This window comes from Apus apus, chromosome 22 (genome assembly GCF_020740795.1).
Source record: "Apus apus isolate bApuApu2 chromosome 22, bApuApu2.pri.cur, whole genome shotgun sequence".
In the NCBI taxonomy this organism is placed as follows: Eukaryota; Metazoa; Chordata; class Aves; order Apodiformes; family Apodidae; genus Apus; species Apus apus.
Window position 1 is genome coordinate 6,028,697 of NC_067303.1, and position 18,832 is coordinate 6,047,528.

The 18,832-nt window shown below is 47.1% G+C and overlaps 1 protein-coding gene across 1 annotated transcript in view; it reads left to right on the forward strand.

The window, feature by feature from the left end:
- The window catches only part of NCAM1 (neural cell adhesion molecule 1), a 90,207-nt gene extending 76,785 nt beyond the window's left edge, over positions 1 to 13,422 (forward strand). The window contains exons 19-24 of the mRNA XM_051638399.1: positions 692 to 816; positions 1,584 to 1,764; positions 9,850 to 10,057; positions 10,429 to 10,545; positions 11,837 to 12,616; positions 13,206 to 13,422. Coding sequence (XP_051494359.1) covers positions 692 to 816; positions 1,584 to 1,764; positions 9,850 to 10,057; positions 10,429 to 10,545; positions 11,837 to 12,616; positions 13,206 to 13,326 — 1,532 coding nt within the window. The 3' untranslated portion in view covers positions 13,327 to 13,422. The remainder of the gene's footprint in view (positions 1 to 691; positions 817 to 1,583; positions 1,765 to 9,849; positions 10,058 to 10,428; positions 10,546 to 11,836; positions 12,617 to 13,205) is intronic.
- Positions 13,423 to 18,832: the final 5,410 nt, after the last annotated feature.

The window sequence follows — 18,832 nt, forward strand, 5'->3', positions numbered from 1 at the left end:
CAGTGTGCCCTGCAGTGGCAAGTGACATTCTGCTTTTCTGATGGTACCAGGGCTGCAAATTGGGAAACAGGAGCTTTTTCTCTTAAAGTGGTTATTACAGGAGAGCAGAGGGGTAGAGTTCTCTCCAGCCTGCATTCATTGCAGTAGTTACACTAAGTGGAAAGCTGTACCATTTTTCCACACCCATCTGAGTGAGCACACCAAAGAGTCTCTGGCCCAGCAAATATCAATCCTAACCAGCAGTCACAGTGCAGACACAGGTCATGGTGACAAGCACAGTGTCCCTTCTCAGTGGTGCTCTTTACACCTGCCCTCACAGGAGCAGCCTGCCTTTTTGCCACTGCTCCTATTGTGACATTTTCCAGGTGTTTCACATCAGTGTTTCACAACAAACAGAACCTCATAATTGCTCTAGGATGCTCTAGGGGAAGGGGGGGATTTTTTAATTTGCTGACTCCATCCTGCTACACACCAATATGGTAACTTCTGTTGGTGAAAACAAACTGTCAAATGTAAGAAATACTGAGGTCTGGCAAATATTTGTTCTGCAGACACAGCATCCCCTGTGTCTAGGTCAGAGTGAGGCTGGCACCCTGGCAGCTGGGTATAATGATGGCTTTTTCTGATTTTGAGGAGTACTTTTTCCCTAATGGTCATTTTACAATTAACTATAAACCCACCATTGTTCCAGGGGAACCCAGCGCACCCAAACTGGAAGGTCAGATAGGAGAAGATGGAAACTCCATTAAAGTGAATGTTATCAAGCAGGATGATGGTGGCTCCCCAATTAGACACTATCTGATCAAATACAAAGCTGTAAGTATGACCGAGACTCCAGTCTGGTTTGTGTTTAGCCTCTTCAGTGCTCAGGCTTCACCCTGCAGGCAGGCAGCCCTGATGCTGAGATCTTGTAGTTGGGTTCTCATTGTGAATTGCCCATGATTGCAAAATAGATGATTCTGGGAAAGAACATCTGTGTGATGAGTAGCTAGTGTTGTTGTAAGCTGAATGTGGCCCTTGTTTTGTGTTTGATGGGATTTGGTGTTTTTTCCTATGATGGGAAGATGAAAACACAAACCAACCAACCATAGGATCGTAGAACAGTTAAGGTTGGAAAGGACCATAAAGATCCTCAGGTTCCAACCCCCCTGCCATGAGCAGGGACACCTCTCACCAGACCAGGCTGCACAAGCCTCATCCAGCCTGGCCTTGGACACCTCCAGGGAGGGGACATCAGCATCCTCCCTGGGCAACCTGTTCCAGTGCCTTCCTACTTAAAGAATTTCTTCCTAATGTCTCATCTAAATCTCCCCTCTTCCAGTTTTAATTAATTACCCCTTGTCCTCTGATTCCAAGCCCTTACCCAAAGTCCCTCCCCAAAACCCATCCAGTCAGGGAGATTGCTTAGCACATCCCTGAGCAACAGGACCTTGAGAGACAGTCAGTGAGAGCGTGAAGCTCTGCAGGGCATCAGAAAGAGTTTCCAGCTATTGCGGCTTTTCTTATTGTCACCACCGGTGCCCTCAGAGCTGGCTGCTAACGTTGTGCTGTGTTTTGCCTCCTCTCACCTCGTGGTCCTGCAGAAACATTCCCCAGAATGGAAACCAGAGATCAGGCTCCCGTCGGGCAGCGACCACGTCATGCTGAAGGCCCTGGAGTGGAATGCAGAGTATGAGGTGTATGTGATTGCTGAGAACCAGCAGGGCAAGTCCAAGCCTGCCCACTACGCCTTCCGGACCTCCCCGCAGCCCACGGTCATCCCAGGTACAGCAGCCACCAGCTTTTCCATTGTTTTCTGCTTCCAATTAATGCAAGAGTGCTGCAGCCTTTAATGTGCCTGAGTAACCCTGACAACTTGCTTGCTTGAAGCCATTCTCACGGTTGGTTCCCCATTCAAGCTGAGTTTGTGCCATGTCCATACCTGTACTGCAGCCCACCCCACCGTGTGGGCAGCGTCAGCAGCGCAGTCAGGAATGCTGCCTGGCAAATCCTGGTCTGACTGTTTGCAGGGAATGTTGGCTTTTGGGTCAGGGTTGACAGGATTGCCAGGAAAGCAGCGGATATAAAACGCTTTCTGAAACCAGAAAGTGGGATTCCCATTTTAAACTAAAGCAGAAGAGACCGTTCAGATCTCTGGGTGATGCTTGTCACCGTGTAAATTGATTCCCCTTCCAAATTTGCTTTGGGCTTGTCCACTCTTGGCTTGTCCTTCCAGCTCAGCCTGTGGAGAAATAAAGCCAGAATGAGTTTGCTAGTGGTTGGAAAGGGAGGAGGTTAAAATCTTCCTCTCTAGGTTTTTTATGAAATGAAATTAAGGTCAAATTTGAGTCATTTTAAAATAGTACTGGTTTAATTTTTAGTAGAGCATTAGGGAAAAGTAACTAAATAGCATTAGAATAGTGCTGGGAACTCTTGTTTCAGACAGACTGTACTTATTAGCCTGCTTAAAAAGTGAGGTAGAGGCACAAGGGCTATGACCCTGTTAGCTGAGATGTCAGGAGTGTAGCAGCTTGATGGAGGGTGTTGAAAGGACAGGTAGTGTTTCTTTGCTGGGCTACCTGCAAATTAGAGTTCTCATTGTGTAAAAGCAGATGGAAGAACTTCAAAGTCAGCCAAGAGAAGTCCTCACTGCACAGAGTTAAGCAAGTTCCTGCCAAGATTGGTGCTGACAGTCCATATGGAAGGGAATGACTTTATTTCATTCTGTCCTCCAGATTGTCTACTCAGTCTCATGTTTTTCTTCAGAACAAGTAGTTTTCTTCAGTCTTTCCCTTGCACTGAGAATTCAATCCCTGGTCTGCCCTTCTGCCCCTACTCCCTGTCTGAAGGAAGCAGCTGAGATCTGGTGCAGTTTGCATGCTGGAACTCCACCTGATTAAGCCAGATCCTGTTGTTAAGCACACAGATGAGTGGCCTGGTTGGTTGGGTCTAGAAAAGTGTCTGGTGGGGAGGAAGAGGATAGGGAGGAAGAGGCAAAGAGTCACTGGGGTGTGTGTTGGAACAAGGCTGTAGTTTTGAGTGGAAGGAGCCTCAGTAACTCATTAAGCATCTTACTCTCTGATTCTCATTGTCCACAGCTCTAATACTCAGCACCCTCACATATTTGAAGGACAACTGTGATTGATGTGGCAGGGGAAAGGGAGGGTAGTTGGGCAAAGAGTGTTGGAAGGTCAGTGTAGAGCTGAGCAGTGAAATGTGGTAGGTTGGAAGCAGAAGAAAGTGGTTCCTTTGCACTGGGATGTATCTCCCCAGGGTAAGGGACAAGTACTGCTCAGTCTTTTTGTTCCTCCACACTCCTTTGTGTGCAGCCTTTGTTGCCTTCCTGTGTGATTCTCTCTGGTAGCCTTTGGTACCTGCCCAAAGGGACAGCAGATCTGGCTGGGACTGCTGGGCTGTCCTGCACGGGTGTATTAGCAAGTTGTGAGAAAGCTGCTGCCTTTGGAATACCCAGTGTTCATCCTGTACCCATGGCAATGGGAGGAGCAATGAGCCCAGAAGCCACTGAGCCCTCTAAATCCAATGGGTTCACAGATGTAACTTGGCCTCTCTGAAATGATTCCTTGCTAGTATTTTCCTTTAGCATCTCTTGTAATTGTCATGGCATTAACTTTTACATTTTTATTTGTAAATGGGCTACACAGGAGAAGTCAGAGGCAATTCCTCTGACATGACATTCATCTGTTTGACAGCAATAGCTGGGAGCTTCCTGCAGGCAAAATGTGTGTTTATTATGTAGAGTCCTTTGTTACCATCACCTGTACAGTGTCCTTGAGGTGGCTGGAAGGGTAAGGGCATTATTTTCAGTAATAATACTAATAATTGCATTAAAGTACGTTAGAAGCAGCTGGAAAGCTAAATGGAAAAGTCAGTCCTGTATTCTTGAGACCTTCTTGCTTCTCTAGGGTTTTGATCACCTGGATCTAGAATCTAAGACCTGGGGACAACAGAGTCTGGGGAGGGGCTGGGCCAGTCAGCTGGATTGTCTGCTACACAGAAGCTTTGTTCCTTTTTTTGTCTGGAAAGGCAGTGTTGTCCCTTCAAATACCAGATAACCGTTTTCTTGTGTTTCTCACTGAGCCTTCTGTTCCATCATTTTTAATCTCATTTGCTTGCAACCCCCCTAAAACCCTGACTTGGCCCCTGCTCTGCAGCTTTGGACATTGCTGAGCTGAGCCCACCCTGGTGTGGGGTGAATGTGCTAACGCTGCTCTTCTTTAACCTTGAACCATTTTAATTTACAAAATTAAATAAACCTTTGAAGCTTATGTTTTCTATATTTATGACCTAATTTTTTTTATCTATTTTTCTCTCTTTTTCTCTCTCTCTCTTTCTTTCTTTTTCTTCCTGGTCCTTTCTTCCCTCCCCTCCTTCCCTTTACTCCTTTCCTATGTCTGTCGTCATACATGTCACCTTGGATCCCACGGGGAAACATCCACGCTTGCCACATACACCAAATTTGTTTTTAAACAACCATATTTCCCCCTCCTGGGAACCATTGTCTGGCACCTGCAGCGACCTTGGGAAGTCCATCAACGTCGTCCTCCTTTGTTTCATTGCTTCTTTCTGCAGTGACTCTGCTTTTGCTCTGTTAGAAACTTAAAATAAAGCAATATTTGCTTGAGAAGGCCTGGGTCCCTCCAAGGCAGATCATTTTGCTTCAGAGGATCTTGTCAGTTCAGGAGAAAGGAAAAAAAAAAAAAAGAAAAAAATAATCAAAACAAACAAAAAAGAACAAAAAAAAGTGTAATTTGAAAGAGTCAGTATTTTGTAACAAGGAAAAAAGGTTTAAGCCAAGTTCTTTCTCTTTAACCTTTTTTTTTTTTTCACTTGTAATGAATTTCCCCTTTTTAATGGATATAAAGAAAGAAATGTTTTGGTTGTTATTTGCTCGCTGTTTTTCCTCAAAGGAAGGTACAATATGGAAAGCCTTTTAAGATACTGCTTTTTACTGCTTGCTCTGCACATCTGGTGCTGATCACCACTTCTATTGTGCAGAAGTTTGTAAAGCTCCCTCCAGAAACCTAAACCCACGGGCTATAAAAAGAGAGAGAAGATCTGTCAGAGATAATCCTTCTGGTTGCCCAAATGTCTCTGTGGGCTTTTGCATGTGGATTCAAATTGATGGCCATGAGAAGGTTTTCCTGCTGTGGTGGTTTGAATATAAACATCTTGTGGGAATTGCACTGGAGAGATGTGTCTGTCTGTCTTCTTGATGTGGTTGAATCCTTGCAATTTTCATTTGCCCCTGGTGTGCAGCCAGGATCTGTAGTGAGTCTGGGGCATCATGCAGCCCTTCAGCATCTAAATTGGCAATGGAAGCTTGTCTAACATTTTCTGATTTTCCACTACTGTATTAGCAACTTCATAGAGCCCTTTTCTTGCCATTTAACAGGAAATATTAGCTTGGATCAAGTTACCTATTGAGTTACCAGCTAAATAATTATTATTATTATTACTGATCCTTCATAATATTCATGGTTAACTGTGCATGTGACACTATCAGTCAGGATTAATCCATCGTGTAAATTGGTGCAATATAATGCATCTCTGTTAGCAAGTTCTGTGTGTTGCAGTTTGTTGATCAAATTTCAGTTGACTTTTTTGCTTTTCTCTTGTTCTTACTTAAAAGAAAAAAAAAACAACACCAAAAAAACCCCAAGCAACAACAACAAAACCCTCATGAATTGTCCTGGTGATGGGAAATCCTTTTGGCTCAGATGCTCTGAAAATGGGTGTGTGTGTGTTTTCTTCTGTGAGTGAGAGACTGAGGCTGCAAAAGCTGAAGTTGTTGGTGTAGTTGTTGAACTGTCTGTGCAGAATGTGTGAAATACCATCGTTGTCTTGGGGGGGATTATTCTTTCTAGCACGTTTCTGATGGGGACAAACAAAAAGCCCTGTGTTTACTGCTCTGCACGTGAGTCTCTGCTGTGTTTATTGAGACCTTGTTCATTCTGATTTGTGAGCTGCTTTTCTGTCTAAATTACCAATGCAGACTTTGTGCAGGGGCTGCACACACAAGCATGTGGATCTCTTGAAAAACAAAACCCAAAAGCCAACAAACTCACCTCCAGTGGTTTAGAGGAGAGAAGATTTTGGTTGGATCTTTTGAGTTTACATCTCAGAGTTACTGAAGAAAAGCCAAAGTCATCATTACACTGCAAAGCTGGGTCAGCCTCCCCTTGCTAAGACTCCACATATTTTCAAAGGTGTCTGTCACAGCATTTCTTTGGCCACCTTCATATTACAGGAAGGCCTGGTTTGATAACGTTCTGCTCCAGCAGGATCAGTTGCAATGGTTCACACCTAGTTTCTAGATGCAAAGAAGTTTTTGGAGCTCAGGAGACTCCTGAAGCTGTTGGAGTGGAAGGAGCAGCTCTGAGGTGTCTGCTCTGCAGTGGTGCAGAGGAAGGGCAGCTGCAGAGATCAGGCTGTGGAGCTGTTCATCACTCCTGAAAAGAGGATCTTTGTGGGTCTCACTCCTTACTTAGAGGTTTTTGTAAGCTCATATTCCTCTTTCCGTCCTTGGGAAAGGAGGCAGTCATAGGACAGCAACAGAGCCAGGAGCAGAGTCCTGAGCCGCGCAGGGTTTGTTCCAGTCCTGAAAAGAGCTCACGAGTAGCGTGGGGAAATACCCATTGTCCTCCTCTCTTGGCAGAAATGCTCCAGAGACTGGGTGTGCCTCTGCTACCCAGCTGCAGCCAGTAGCTGGGCTGAGAGCAGCCATCAGTCCTTGAGCCTCAGTCTGTGCAGGCACAGCCCCTGTTGTCCCATGGAACAGGAGGTTGCTCAAGTGTTGGTTTTCTCTGCTACAAACTGTGCACAGAGTCAGAGAGTGAGCTCTGGAAAATGTGGCAGCCCCTGTCTGAAGGACACTTTGAAAGGTTTGCAAATTAAAGCTGTTAGAACAAGCAGCTTTTCGTCTGGGTTTGAGGGGTTTTTCATTTTAGACGGATGAAATGAGTTTTTGTTTGGTTTGTTTGTTCTCTCTTCTGCCAAATGTTGTAGGACCTTTGAAATGCCTGGAGCTGTTTCTGCTTCTCTCCATCCCTTTTTTGTCTCTTTGTCTGCCTGTGCCCAGACATTGTCTGCACACTCTGAGACCACACTAGGAAGACACAACTGAGAGTTTCTGCCCTCTCTCACAGGGCAAATGTCTGCACAGAGTTGCAGAAATTAAAATCAAGGGGTCATTTTATTGTACGTTGTAAAATAAGGGTGATCAGAAAGGTCAGTCTTACAGAAAGTTCAGTTTTTCCATTGAAAAAATAATTTGTAATTAATAAATTCTTCACTTCCTTCTAATGAAGAACTCAAGAATTTCTTTGACATTTTGTGTTTCCTTATTTAACCTGTGGAAGTATTTATTCCTCTTAGCTGTGAGAACAGCAAAAGGGAATTAATTGATGGAAAGCTGCTCATCAGGTTGCATGTGCTCTGCAGCAGCTCAGATTTGTCCACATCTCCTTACACAGCAGCACCCACTGGTGGTGCACATGGACTCACACAGCATCAGCAGCTCATCCTCCACAACCTCATCGTTTATGTAGACACTTCTTTTGTACACTGAATTGTTTTAGGCCTCACCAAACTCATTAGAGAATAACTGAATAAATATTAGTTTGGTTTTATACAATACTAGCTTATCTTTAGTTATAGGATGGAGTGAATAGTCCTTAAAAGTGTTTGTAGATTAATTTAATCAAATGTGCCCAGCCCTGAAATTAGAATTTATAAAACCAGAACTAGTGGAAGAGATCTGAAGATTGCAGGGCTTTCTTAATAGCCTAGGAAAAAAACCAACACATTGCAGGCAATTAATTACCTTGGCCCAGTTTGATTGTCTGAAACATAAAATCTGAGAATAGCACAAAAACAAGGGCACTCCTCTGCAGATTTGCCCTTCTTCTCCTCTCCTCCTCTTCCTGGCAGCCTCTTCTCTGGTGGCTGCTTGTGCTCCCTGGGGCAGAGAGGGGAAGGTAATGGTTTGGAAAGGGGGGAGACACAAGGAGGGGTGAGTTATTTTACAGCAATTCTGGCAGAAATGGTATCTTTGGGAGCAGTGATGCTTGGTGGGTTTGATAACCTCGTGCTCTTGGGCACGGAGCAGAGAGCCTGGGTTAGAACTGGATCTTTGTTTCCATTAATCCAAATAAACTACTGTCCTGTGATCCTGTCTGTGATGCTCTGCTTAGGGCACCTTTCCTAGCCTGCCAAGGAGCTCATTCCCAGAAGGATGATGTGGCTGAGGGGAAAAGTTTTGCCATGTCTTTAGCTTTTTCCCCAGGAGCTGGTGTGAACAGGAACACGTTAATGACAGAGTGATCCATGCAGGGGTCCTGAATACATTAGAAGAGGGAAAATGCTTGACCTCCTCACTCCCTGCTTGCATCAAAGGGTGATTAATTCCTGTAATTATGCAGTTTGTTGTAAGGTGCTGGCAGGGCTCTGCTCTGTGACACAAATGTTCTGCTGAGCATTTCATGGGCTTATGATGTGTCAGAGTTGGGTTCCTCAGAGGGACTCCTAGTTACAGTCAAATGCAGAAAGAAACTGTCCTGTTGGAGTCTGGATTCCTTGCCACATACCAGGGTCATCCCATGAAGCAGCACTTACCTGCCTTGTGGTTTTTCTCCTATTTTAAAGTAACAAAATGTGGGGCAGAGGGTATGGCTCTGTCTGTGGGCCCTGGAAATGGTCTCTCCACCTTCCAAAGTCACCAGAGGTCGGTGCTGAACTGTGTGAGCCACCATCCAAATGTTCTGCCTGCAGATCAGCAGCTGGGGAAGAGTTGTTCGAATCAAACAAGGGGAACAAAAAGTAGTTTGTGTTCAGGGTATGGTAGAAGGAGGCTGGGAAGCTGCAGCTGGCAACATTCAAGGCTTTGCCTGTTGGTTTTGTGATGATCAAAGGCTTTGTCAGGATTAACCAGTGTGTTCATCCATTCCTGGTTCTAAGAAAGTACTCAGTGTTTTACAAGGTTACAAAAAGTTAAAGGCACTTCCTCTGAAGTTAGTTCTGTGTGGGCAACCCCAAGCATTTCCTAGGCCTCCAACACCACCTCTGACCTGCTGTCCTTTGGTCTGCTGGAAAAGGCAAGGTATTTTTTTTCTATTCTATAGCTGAGGAGCTGTGGTGGAGGAGGCAGCTGCTGTGACCAGGACAATGTCAACAGTGACAGTCTGCTTGTCTTTCCCATCTGCTTCCTCAGAAGGCTGCTGGGATGGTGGTCAGGACCTCAGCCACAACACTCCTAGAGCAGTGTCCCATGAGCTCAGCAATCTCTGGATAGGACATGAGAAGCTTCCCAGGTCTGGGTGGCTGGGTCCTACCTGAGCAACAGTTTTAATTCCTCCTCTTGTTTTCACCACCAGAGGGGCTAATTGAGGCTCCACAGGTATCACCCAGTGCTCTGTGTCCCACCAGGGCAAGTCATGCTACAGAGTCTAGACTGCACGTGTCCTTGTGCCAGGCTGGCAGTGCCAAAGTCTTTGTGGACCCTGGACACAGCCTTCATCTTGAGGAGGTGGTGAAAGGGAACAGGAACCTTTCAGAGCCCCAGCTGGGAATCTGTTATGGTGGAAGAGGTTTCTGAAGTCTGCTTGCCAGGCCCCAGCCCACAGAGATGAGAAAAGCCCCACTAGGTCCAAGTGGACCTGTTGTTTCAGGGAGATTGTCCTGCATGTCTTGAGGATAAAGCACTGGTTAGAGCAGAAGGGTGCCAGGCAGAGGGTGAACTTTCTTGAAGTCCCCCTGCCTGCAACCTCAGCGTAGCCAGATTTGAGCCCTCACTAGCCCCAGCTCATCTTTTAACCATAATGTTTTCTTTTCTTCTCTTTTTGGTCTCTAAAGCCAGCACTAGCCCTACATCAGGCCTGGGGACTGCAGCCATCGTGGGCATTCTCATTGTGGTCTTTGTGCTGCTGCTGGTGGCTGTGGATGTCACCTGCTACTTCCTGAACAAGTGTGGCCTCCTGATGTGCATTGCTGTCAACTTGTGTGGCAAATCCGGCCCAGGAGCCAAGGGCAAGGACATGGAGGAGGGCAAAGCAGCCTTCTCGTGAGTACTGTCCTCACCTACCTCACTGTTGCTCCTTCTCTTTGGTCAGTGTGTCCCCTCAGCAGCTCTGGAGAAGAAGCTGTTTTAGGGGGTTGTGGGTTCCTCACCTCTGGGGCCGCTCCGCTTCTGCCCAGGAAGGGGTTTCTTGAGAAGTTCCTCTGTTTTTGTCCTCTTGCTGTTAGTAGCCATCAAGTGGCTGGTCCAGCTGCTGGACCTCACGGTGGTGTTTTGGTCGTAACTGGAAGGGGGTGACTAAAGAAGTTTAAGGCCAGCCTGTTTCTGTCCTTCACTGGCGACGTTTGCAGCGTGTCTTCGCAGGAGGATCCCTGGGGTGAGTGGGAACCAATCTCCGTGTCATTCCCTTGTTACAGGAAAGATGAGTCCAAGGAGCCTATTGTGGAGGTGCGGACTGAAGAGGAGAGGACCCCCAACCACGATGGGGGGAAGCACACAGAGCCCAACGAGACCACCCCGCTGACCGAGCCAGAGTATGTTGGCACTAGCCCATCATAGCCCAGGGCCACTGCATTGTCCTCACTCAGTCCCCATAGTCCCTGATCCCTCATGCCCATGATTCATGGCATGAAGAGAGGAAGAAAGGTCATTATCTCCAGACTCCATTTGGAACACCACCAGTGAGGAACTTGCTTTAGGAAGCTGCTGAGATACGTGTTGACGTTTGGGTCAGGTTTGGTGTGGATGGCACAAGTTGGGTTCCTTTACTGCTGCAGAGTCATCCCGGTGGTGAGCTGATCAGGCTCTTCCACCTGCATCCTGCTCACCTCCTTTGGCTAGATTAGCAGTGGGGCCCACTGGGGAAAATGGCTTTCTTGGAATTCTGTGAGGTGAGGGGAGAAGGGAGGCTGTGTCCACGAGCAGCACTGAGGAATAGCTGGGAATTGTCCTGATTTTCCTGGCCAGTCTTACCACAGTGTTAACTCAATGATCCTCCTCTGTGAAGGTTTCCTCCCTGTTAGGAAGCCTGAGATGGTGTTCCCAGGCACGCTGGCTTCTCATGGAATAAACCATCTGTTTTTCCAGCCTCACATCCATGTATTGGTTAATGGAACCAGTGCTACATCATGGCTGATAAGCATGAGTTGCGCTGTTGGAGACTGTGAAAGGAAACCTCATTCCTGCCTGCCCAACAGGCTGGAATCTGGTCCAAGGGGCAGGAATCGCCCCAAAGCTGCAGGCATGGATGTGTGTGTACATACATGTCTGTGTGCATGACGTGTGTGGAGAAAAAGAATGATGTTCCATGTGGTTTGATGAAGGTCTTAGATTTGCAGGCCAAAAGCAGGGCCAAGATGAGGGAGTGGATTCCAGGGTCCTGTGCTGGGACCTTGTTGTGTGGTGACATCTGGCACGTGGCTGCCAGCTCAGGGAACGGGTAGCAAGCTTCCTTGTGAAGTTAGGTGGAAGAGGCTGAGAGGAAAGTTAGGCTAAAAGAGAAGAGTCTCTGCAAGCTGACAGGGTGATGTTTGGCTAAGACTTGAACCAGAACCTGGGTGAGCAAACCACTCCTGAAGGACATGTCCTCTTTGCTCTCTTTCTCTTCCTGCTGATTCCTCAGTCATTCCCACCAGCCCATGCTCCCCTTTGCACAAATGACCTCGGGAAGGTTTCTGCTCCTCTTGAGTTCCTCTCCATGTTCTGTGTTGTAACCACGTGCCCTCCTGCTGCACCACCCACCTGCCTTCTCTGCTCTGCTCCCCTTCCCCTGCTGTCATTTACAGCTTCATTGTCTCGATCTCTTTGCTCCTGTCCTCTTTGCAGGCACCCCGCCGACACCGCAGCTACCGTTGAGGACATGCTGCCTTCTGTCACCACAGGCACCACTAACTCTGACACTATCACTGAAACCTTTGCCACTGCTCAGAACAGCCCCACCAGCGAGACCACCACGCTGACCTCCAGTGCTGCCCTGCCAGCCACAGCCATTCCTGACTCAAACTCCATGTCTCCTGGCCAGGCTTCTCCAGCCAAAGGGGCAGCTGCCTCAGCCTCTTCACCACCATCCTCCTCCTCCCCAAAAGTGGCCCCCCTTGTTGATCTCAGTGATACCCCAAACTCTGCTCCAGCTACTAACTTGTCTTCGAGTGTCCTGTCCAACCAAGGTGCAGTGCTCAGCCCCAGTGCTGTTGCTAACGTGGCCGAGACCTCCAAAGTGGCAGCTGGTAACAAAGCAGCTGCCCCAAGCCCTGCAAACCTCACTAGCCCTCCAGCTCCATCAGAGCCCAAGCAGGAGGTCTCAAGCACCAAGAGCCCTGAGAAGGAAGCTGTGCAGCCCAGTACAGTGAAGAGCCCAGCAGAGACAACCAAGAACCCAAGCAATCTGAAGAGCGAGGCTGCTTCAAGCAGCACCACAAACCCTTCCCAGAATGAGGACTTTAAAATGGACGAAGGGACTTTCAAGACACCAGACATTGATCTTGCAAAGGATGTTTTTGCAGCTCTTGGCACTTCTACTCCTGCCAGTGTGACTAGTGGGCAAGCTGCTGAGCTTGCCTCTTCCACTGCAGACAGCTCTGTACCTGCTGCACCTGCCAAGACCGAGTACGGCTGCCTTTAATCTTCTCTTGGTCGTGTGCTGTGTCCCTTGTGCCCTGGTGCTTGTGCTGTGTTCTTGTTGGGTGTTCTCTTAACTAATCTCATTGTTTCCTTAGCTAATTAACTCGCCTGTGAACCCGCTAAACAGGGCTTGGCTTTAAAGGTCCAGGAGGAAAGCAGGAACAGGCTGTGCCAGGGGAGCAGAGAAAAGACAAACCCGAGAGTTTAGTATAAATGTTATTCTTTAGACTTTATGCAGCTCTCGCCATGGTAGGTTATTGGCTTATGACAGAGATCAGAAACAGATGCAAAGGAAGTGCTGTGCTCAGAGGTGCTGAGTTCCTGCAGATCACTGAGCACAGCCACCCAAGTTCAGTGTCCTGACAGGTCAGTGGGGCCCTTCAGAGCTTCCATCAGGGCAGAAACTGGTGCCACGTGGCACTAGAAAAGCATGAGACCTCTGGATTTGTCCTTAAACAGGCAAATGGTTAAGGCAGTGTCACCCTGTCAGGGAGAGAGAGCAGTCACAGCACCCTCGGGTCAGGATAATGTCTTTCTCTGCCTCTAAACTGTCATTTTGGTGATTCTCCTTCAGGAAAATCCCAGTAGAAGACAAATCTGAAGTGCAAGCAACGGAAACGAAGACACCTCCAGCAGAAGTCAAGACGGTCCCCAATGAAGCCACACAAACAAATGAGAATGAGAGCAAAGCATGATCAGCCACAGATGGAAACAAATGACAGAACAACTTCACCGAAGCATTTGAAACACAAACCACATCTCATTCCTCTAGTGTCTGTTGCCTTTTTTTAAAAAACAAACAAAACAGAAAATACGTAAACGGGGGGAGGGAGGGGGGGGAATATCTCTTGTTCTTTTCTTCTCTTTGGTTTTGGTTTGGTTTTTCTTTTTGTTTCTTTGGTTTGGTTTGGTTTTTCCTTTTGAAGCTTTCTAGAAAGGTTCTATTTGTTGTGCACTTGCTTTGAAAAAGAAGTACATTTTAAAACCAGGGTTAAACCCGGAACCACAGCAGGGCTTAGCTCACCCTGTGGGTATTCAAATCAGCAACAATTCCAAACGCCATTTGCAACGTGGCTGGGAAGCTCAACATCACCTGGAGATAAAAAAAAGAAAGAAAGAAAAAAAAAAAAGACCAAAAAAAATTAAGAAAAAAGACCCTGCTCTTCCCTTGGTTAGTATAGCAGATATAACCACTGGGCCACTCGGCACAGCTGGTGCTTAATGAACAAAGTCCACAATTTATTTTTATACTTTTCAGTCGAGTTTGCAATATGTAAAGCCTCATAAATAAGTTATAATTTCTGTTCACCTTGTATTTGTTCAGTAGGCAAAGCGTCCTGAGCCCTTTGTGACTGAATTCTGTTCTCCATGTAAGACATTTATTTGGGTTTTACTATTATCTCTCTTTTTTTGTTTTTTTTTAGGAAGAATGCCAAAATTGCAGCTTCGGGGGGATATATTTCAATTTGCAGTATTCAGACTCCCCATTTCTTTAAATTTTATGTTAATTTTTGCCAACTTTTGTTCTTTCCAGTGTTTACAATTGACTTTTTTTTTAACTTTTGTTGTTTAAATGTAAAATAGCTGCCTTTTTTTTTTTTTCAATACAGTCTCTAGACACTAGGTTAGCAGCATGCTTGCTTTGCAAAGGGAGACATTTAAAAAAAAAAACCAGATGTTTACAGTAGTTGTTTCCCCTTTATCTTTTCTTAATTATTATTGTTATTATTATTATTATTATTATTATTTCTTACTGGAGTAAGAAGAAAAGTAATGCTGGGATTTTGGCTTGGGGTTTTTTTGGGGGTGGGGTGGGGGTTTATTCAAAACACTTGTCACCAATCAGGGTCTGTATCCAGCAACCCACAGAAAACAGGCTGAACTTGGAGAGCCTTGCTGGTGACACTCCTTTAATTTACTCAGTTTTAAGTCCCTTGCTGGACCTGGGCCTGACTGCATAAGAGAAATATCATCTCTGCTTTTTTAGGACATTCTCCCCTTTCCTTTATGGCACCTCCCAGAGCTTTGAGAAGCAGAAGGGAGATTGTACAGTTAGGGCTGGTCTGGTCTCGTCTCAGATGCTCAACAACATCAGTTGCTCCTTGGTATGTCAGTAAAGGCCATTTCCTTTGGCCTACAAAGCTGATTTGGAAGCCAAGACTTTTGCACAAGGGTGTTGGCAGCGTGTGGGGCCTCTCCTGCAGAGCTGGCTCCCTTGGCAGTTGGAGTAGATGGTTGTTGTAGGTCCCTTCCAGCCGAAATACTCTGCTTTATCACATCATGTGTGTCGAGTCACCCCGTGCGCTCTGCAGAGTCCACACTGTGAAATCAAGAGCTTGGAAATCGAGGCCAAGGCTCCCACTGGTTTCACTTGTCCTGGCACTGTCTGGAGCAGCTGGGAAAGGGGCTGAGGCAGGGCTTGTGTTCCCATTCTGGAGGGCAGCTTATCTTTGGGAGTCATGGAATAACACTGGAGATTTCAGGGGAGGCTTGAGCAGAAGGAAGGCAGAGGAATATAGGCTAAGACCAGCCCATTGTATAGAGATGTTCCTTCTGTTGGGGTTTTGGTTTGGTTTTGGTTTTTTGTTTTGTTTTCCTTTGTTTTGTTTGTTTTGTTGGGTTTTTTTTTAATCCTACTTTAGATCTGCAAGCTTGTGCACTGTGGGTGCGTGACTATTTTAGTGTGAAACGTGTTTTTTGTCATAGTATTGAAATAATAAAAGCTTCAACATAGTTTGGATGTGGAAGGTGTAGCGATAGTTCAGATTTGAAAACAAAAGAAAACAAAAGCAGACAACAAAAACCAAGAAATATTCAGGAAAAGGAAGAAAAAGAAGCAAAACAACAAAGAGAGAACAACTCTGGCAAGGAACAGGAGCCTTGAGAGATGACAGCGAGCTGCCTGTGGCATCTATTCCATGTGCTGAGGGGATGGGCAGAGGGATGGGGTAGGTGGGCTGCAGTTTGGCTCAGGTGGATTGAGCCCCTTGGGTTGGTGTGTTCCTCTGAGTGTGCAGTTGTTCCCAGTGGCATCACATTGTTTCAGACTGTGGAAAACAAATGTACGGTCTTGTCATTTGCTAAGTGTGGGGGTTTTTCACATTGTTTGTTTGGGTTGTTTGTCTGTTTGTTGTTTGTTTTGTTGGGTCGGTTGTTGTTTGTTTTTTTTTTTTTTGTCCTTCACTCCTGGAATGCAAAGGGAGGGATGGTGGGATGTGCAGGACCCATCCTGAGCAGGGTGTCAGGGCAGGGTGGGCCCTCACTTCAGAGCCTGGTGTCAACTTCAGCCAATCTCAGCACTGTTGGTGGAGCTATGGGGAAATTTGGCCCAGGGTCCCTAGGAATGTGGTTTTTGTCTCTAAGGAATCCACCCGTAAAATGCAGCACAAAAAGCTGCCATGTCTGTTTATGATGGAGAGAGCCTTTGGGGCAGCAGGGACTGGTGGGCAGGCAGGGGGCACCTCCTGTGTGTGACCACAGCCATTTGTTCCTCACCTCTGCAACCTTTTTGACTGCTTTTGCCATCTGTGTGTTAACACCCCCTGTCATAACCCACTGAGCTGATGGGAAGCAAACACTGCACAGTGCTAATTGACCAGAGACGTGTCCAGTGACACTGGTCAGCACCTGGTGGTGGAAACCTCTGGTACCTGTCCCCTGAATTGGCATCTGTCAGAAGAGGGAAGCAGCTCGAAGCCTGAGCATCCCTAGGAGGTGCCCTGCTGCCTGCAGTGGGTTTGTGTTGAGATCCATGGGCTGAGCACCATTCCAAGGCAGAAGTGAACCAAGGGGTTGCCTGAACACTGCCAGTGTCCATCCAGCTCCTTCGTTAATGCCCTCATGACACCTCCCAAGGTGAATTCTGGAGAGTGGTTTTATACTCGCCCTTCATCGTTTGGTTTAATTGTCCCGGACATCTTGGGCTTCACTGCTTTGATTGAAACCTGTGAAGAGGGACCAACCTGGCACCATTCACACTGTATATGTTTATATATGTATCCATGCCATACATATATATCTATATGGCAGTGCAGACTGACCAGCTTCTCGTTGTGGAGTGATTCCATTTCATGCTGCACCATACGTAAAGATGATGATGATGATAATAGTGCATCCAGTCGTTCAGCTTTTAGAGTGGAGTTTTATTTTCACACTTTTCTATGGAGCCTTCAAACCCCAGGTTTTCACACTAGGCTGTTTTGATAGTTGTTCTCAGCCCCTCCATGGACATCCTGACCCAGCATTCCCTACTTTTGGGGGCCTTCTCTCTTGTTAAAAAAACAAAAAAACAAAAAATCTTTTTACCAAGTGAAACGTCGATTCCACCTTTATTCCCATTCTCACTGGTGTAAATACTGATACTAACTGAGGATTTTGACTTTGCATTCTGTCAGACAAAACTGTGTTCCAATAAAAAGTACCAAAAGAAAAAAAAAAAACCAAACAAAAAAAAAAATCATCAACTTCAGTCTGCCCTTCTTTAGATGCTCTGCTGGGTCCTGAGTGCAAGCAGGGGTTGCCAGGGCCGTGTTGGCAGGAGAGCTGAGTTGGGGGGCTGCCCACAGCGTGGGCTGGGGGGCTGCAGGAAGGGCAGGGGGGATGCTGAGGGCTGCTCAGCTGCCTCTCCCACCTCTGGGTGTGCAAAATGAGCATCTGGCAGCGCCTGATTCCACAGAGGGGGCTCTTCCCAAGTGCTGGGGGTCACTCTGAGGGGTGTGTGGGGCTGTGTGACTGCTGCTTGGTGACACTGCCTGGTGGCAGTGCTGCAGTGGTTGAGAGCCCAGGGGGGCACTGGGGACCAGTGCAGCTTCTGCTGGGAAGCTGGAAAGTCAAGAGATGCTCTGGAACTAGTTTATTTCTTTTTTTTCTGTTATTTCCCCCCCCCCAAAAAAAAAAAAAATCCCAAATTCCCAGCTTTATTTGATTTTTCTAGTCTTGGGCTGCAGGGAGGGGGTGTGTCTTTTTTTTGAGATTTATCACCACAGGTGCAGGCAAAGCAGACTTTTCACATGCAAGTTTCCATTTGGCTGATAAAGAGCTTTTTTTTTCCCCTCTCACTACCTGACCATCTGAACAAAAACCTTTTCAACTCTTTTTTCCAATTCTGTGTTCCTGGCTTTAGCAGCTGCTTCCCTGAGTGACCTCAAGTGTCATAAGGCCCAGAGGATGGACTCTGCTCCCTGGTGTTTGGCTTGTTTCCCGCTGTAGCATCTTGATGAACCTTGAGGAGCTCAGGTAGTCCTTCCCCTTCTCTCAGAGACTCGTAGAAGGGTCTGGAGCACTTGCCCTAATTTACTGTTGCTGCAGAGCACTTGCCCATGTCTGAGGAATGAGGAGTTTTCCTTCCCTGGAGTTGGGGTTGTGCTCAATGACGGACTGAAAAGTTCTTTACTGGATTTTTGTATGTTCTTCTGACCTACCTTTCCTGGCCGTTCTAACTCGTCTCTTCCTCTGTTGAGGCCCCAGCACCCAAGTGCCCATGTCAGCTTGGCTGGGTATGTCTCCTTTTACTGCAGGCTGGGCTGAAGGGCAAGTCCGGGTGGGGTGGGAGAAGCTGAGGGAGGTGGCTGGAGACCTGCTGCAAATCTTGAGTTATTTTATAGCAGCACTGGGAGGGAGCAGCAGCTCCCCATGCAGCCCTGGCAAATGATGCTCTTCCTTCCTGCTGGACAGGAGGAATAAAGAGTGGATCTGGTGGCAGAAGGAGATGCAACTTCTTGCATGGAGAGAGCAGGGGAAGCTGGATGGGAGGAGCAGAAGTAAAGGCCGTTTTGCTGCAGGTGACTGGGAGGAAAGGCAGAGATGTCCATGGAGATGATCCCATGAGCAGCCAGGGGAGAGGAAGGGAAAAGGGATCTTCTGGCAGCTCCTACAGCACAGGGGCTGGAAGGGACAGGAGATCCTTGCTGCCTGTCAGGTCAGGCAGTTTGGTGCCTGGCTGGCACACGTAGCCCAGGAGGTCATTTCTCCTTTGGGGCAGCGTGGTGGGACATTGGAGAGCAGGAGATGGACGTAGGGGAGGTTTGTGACTTCAGGGACATTTCCAGTTCCACCCTCAGCAGACACCAGGCTGGCCTGCCTTTCCTGGTATCCCAGACCTTCGTGCTGCCTTCAGGAGGCTTGCCAGGTCACCTCTTTGTTTCTTGCTTTTCTCTGCAGAGATGGCCAGGGGATCATGTGCCTGGAATGAAAACATCCTGG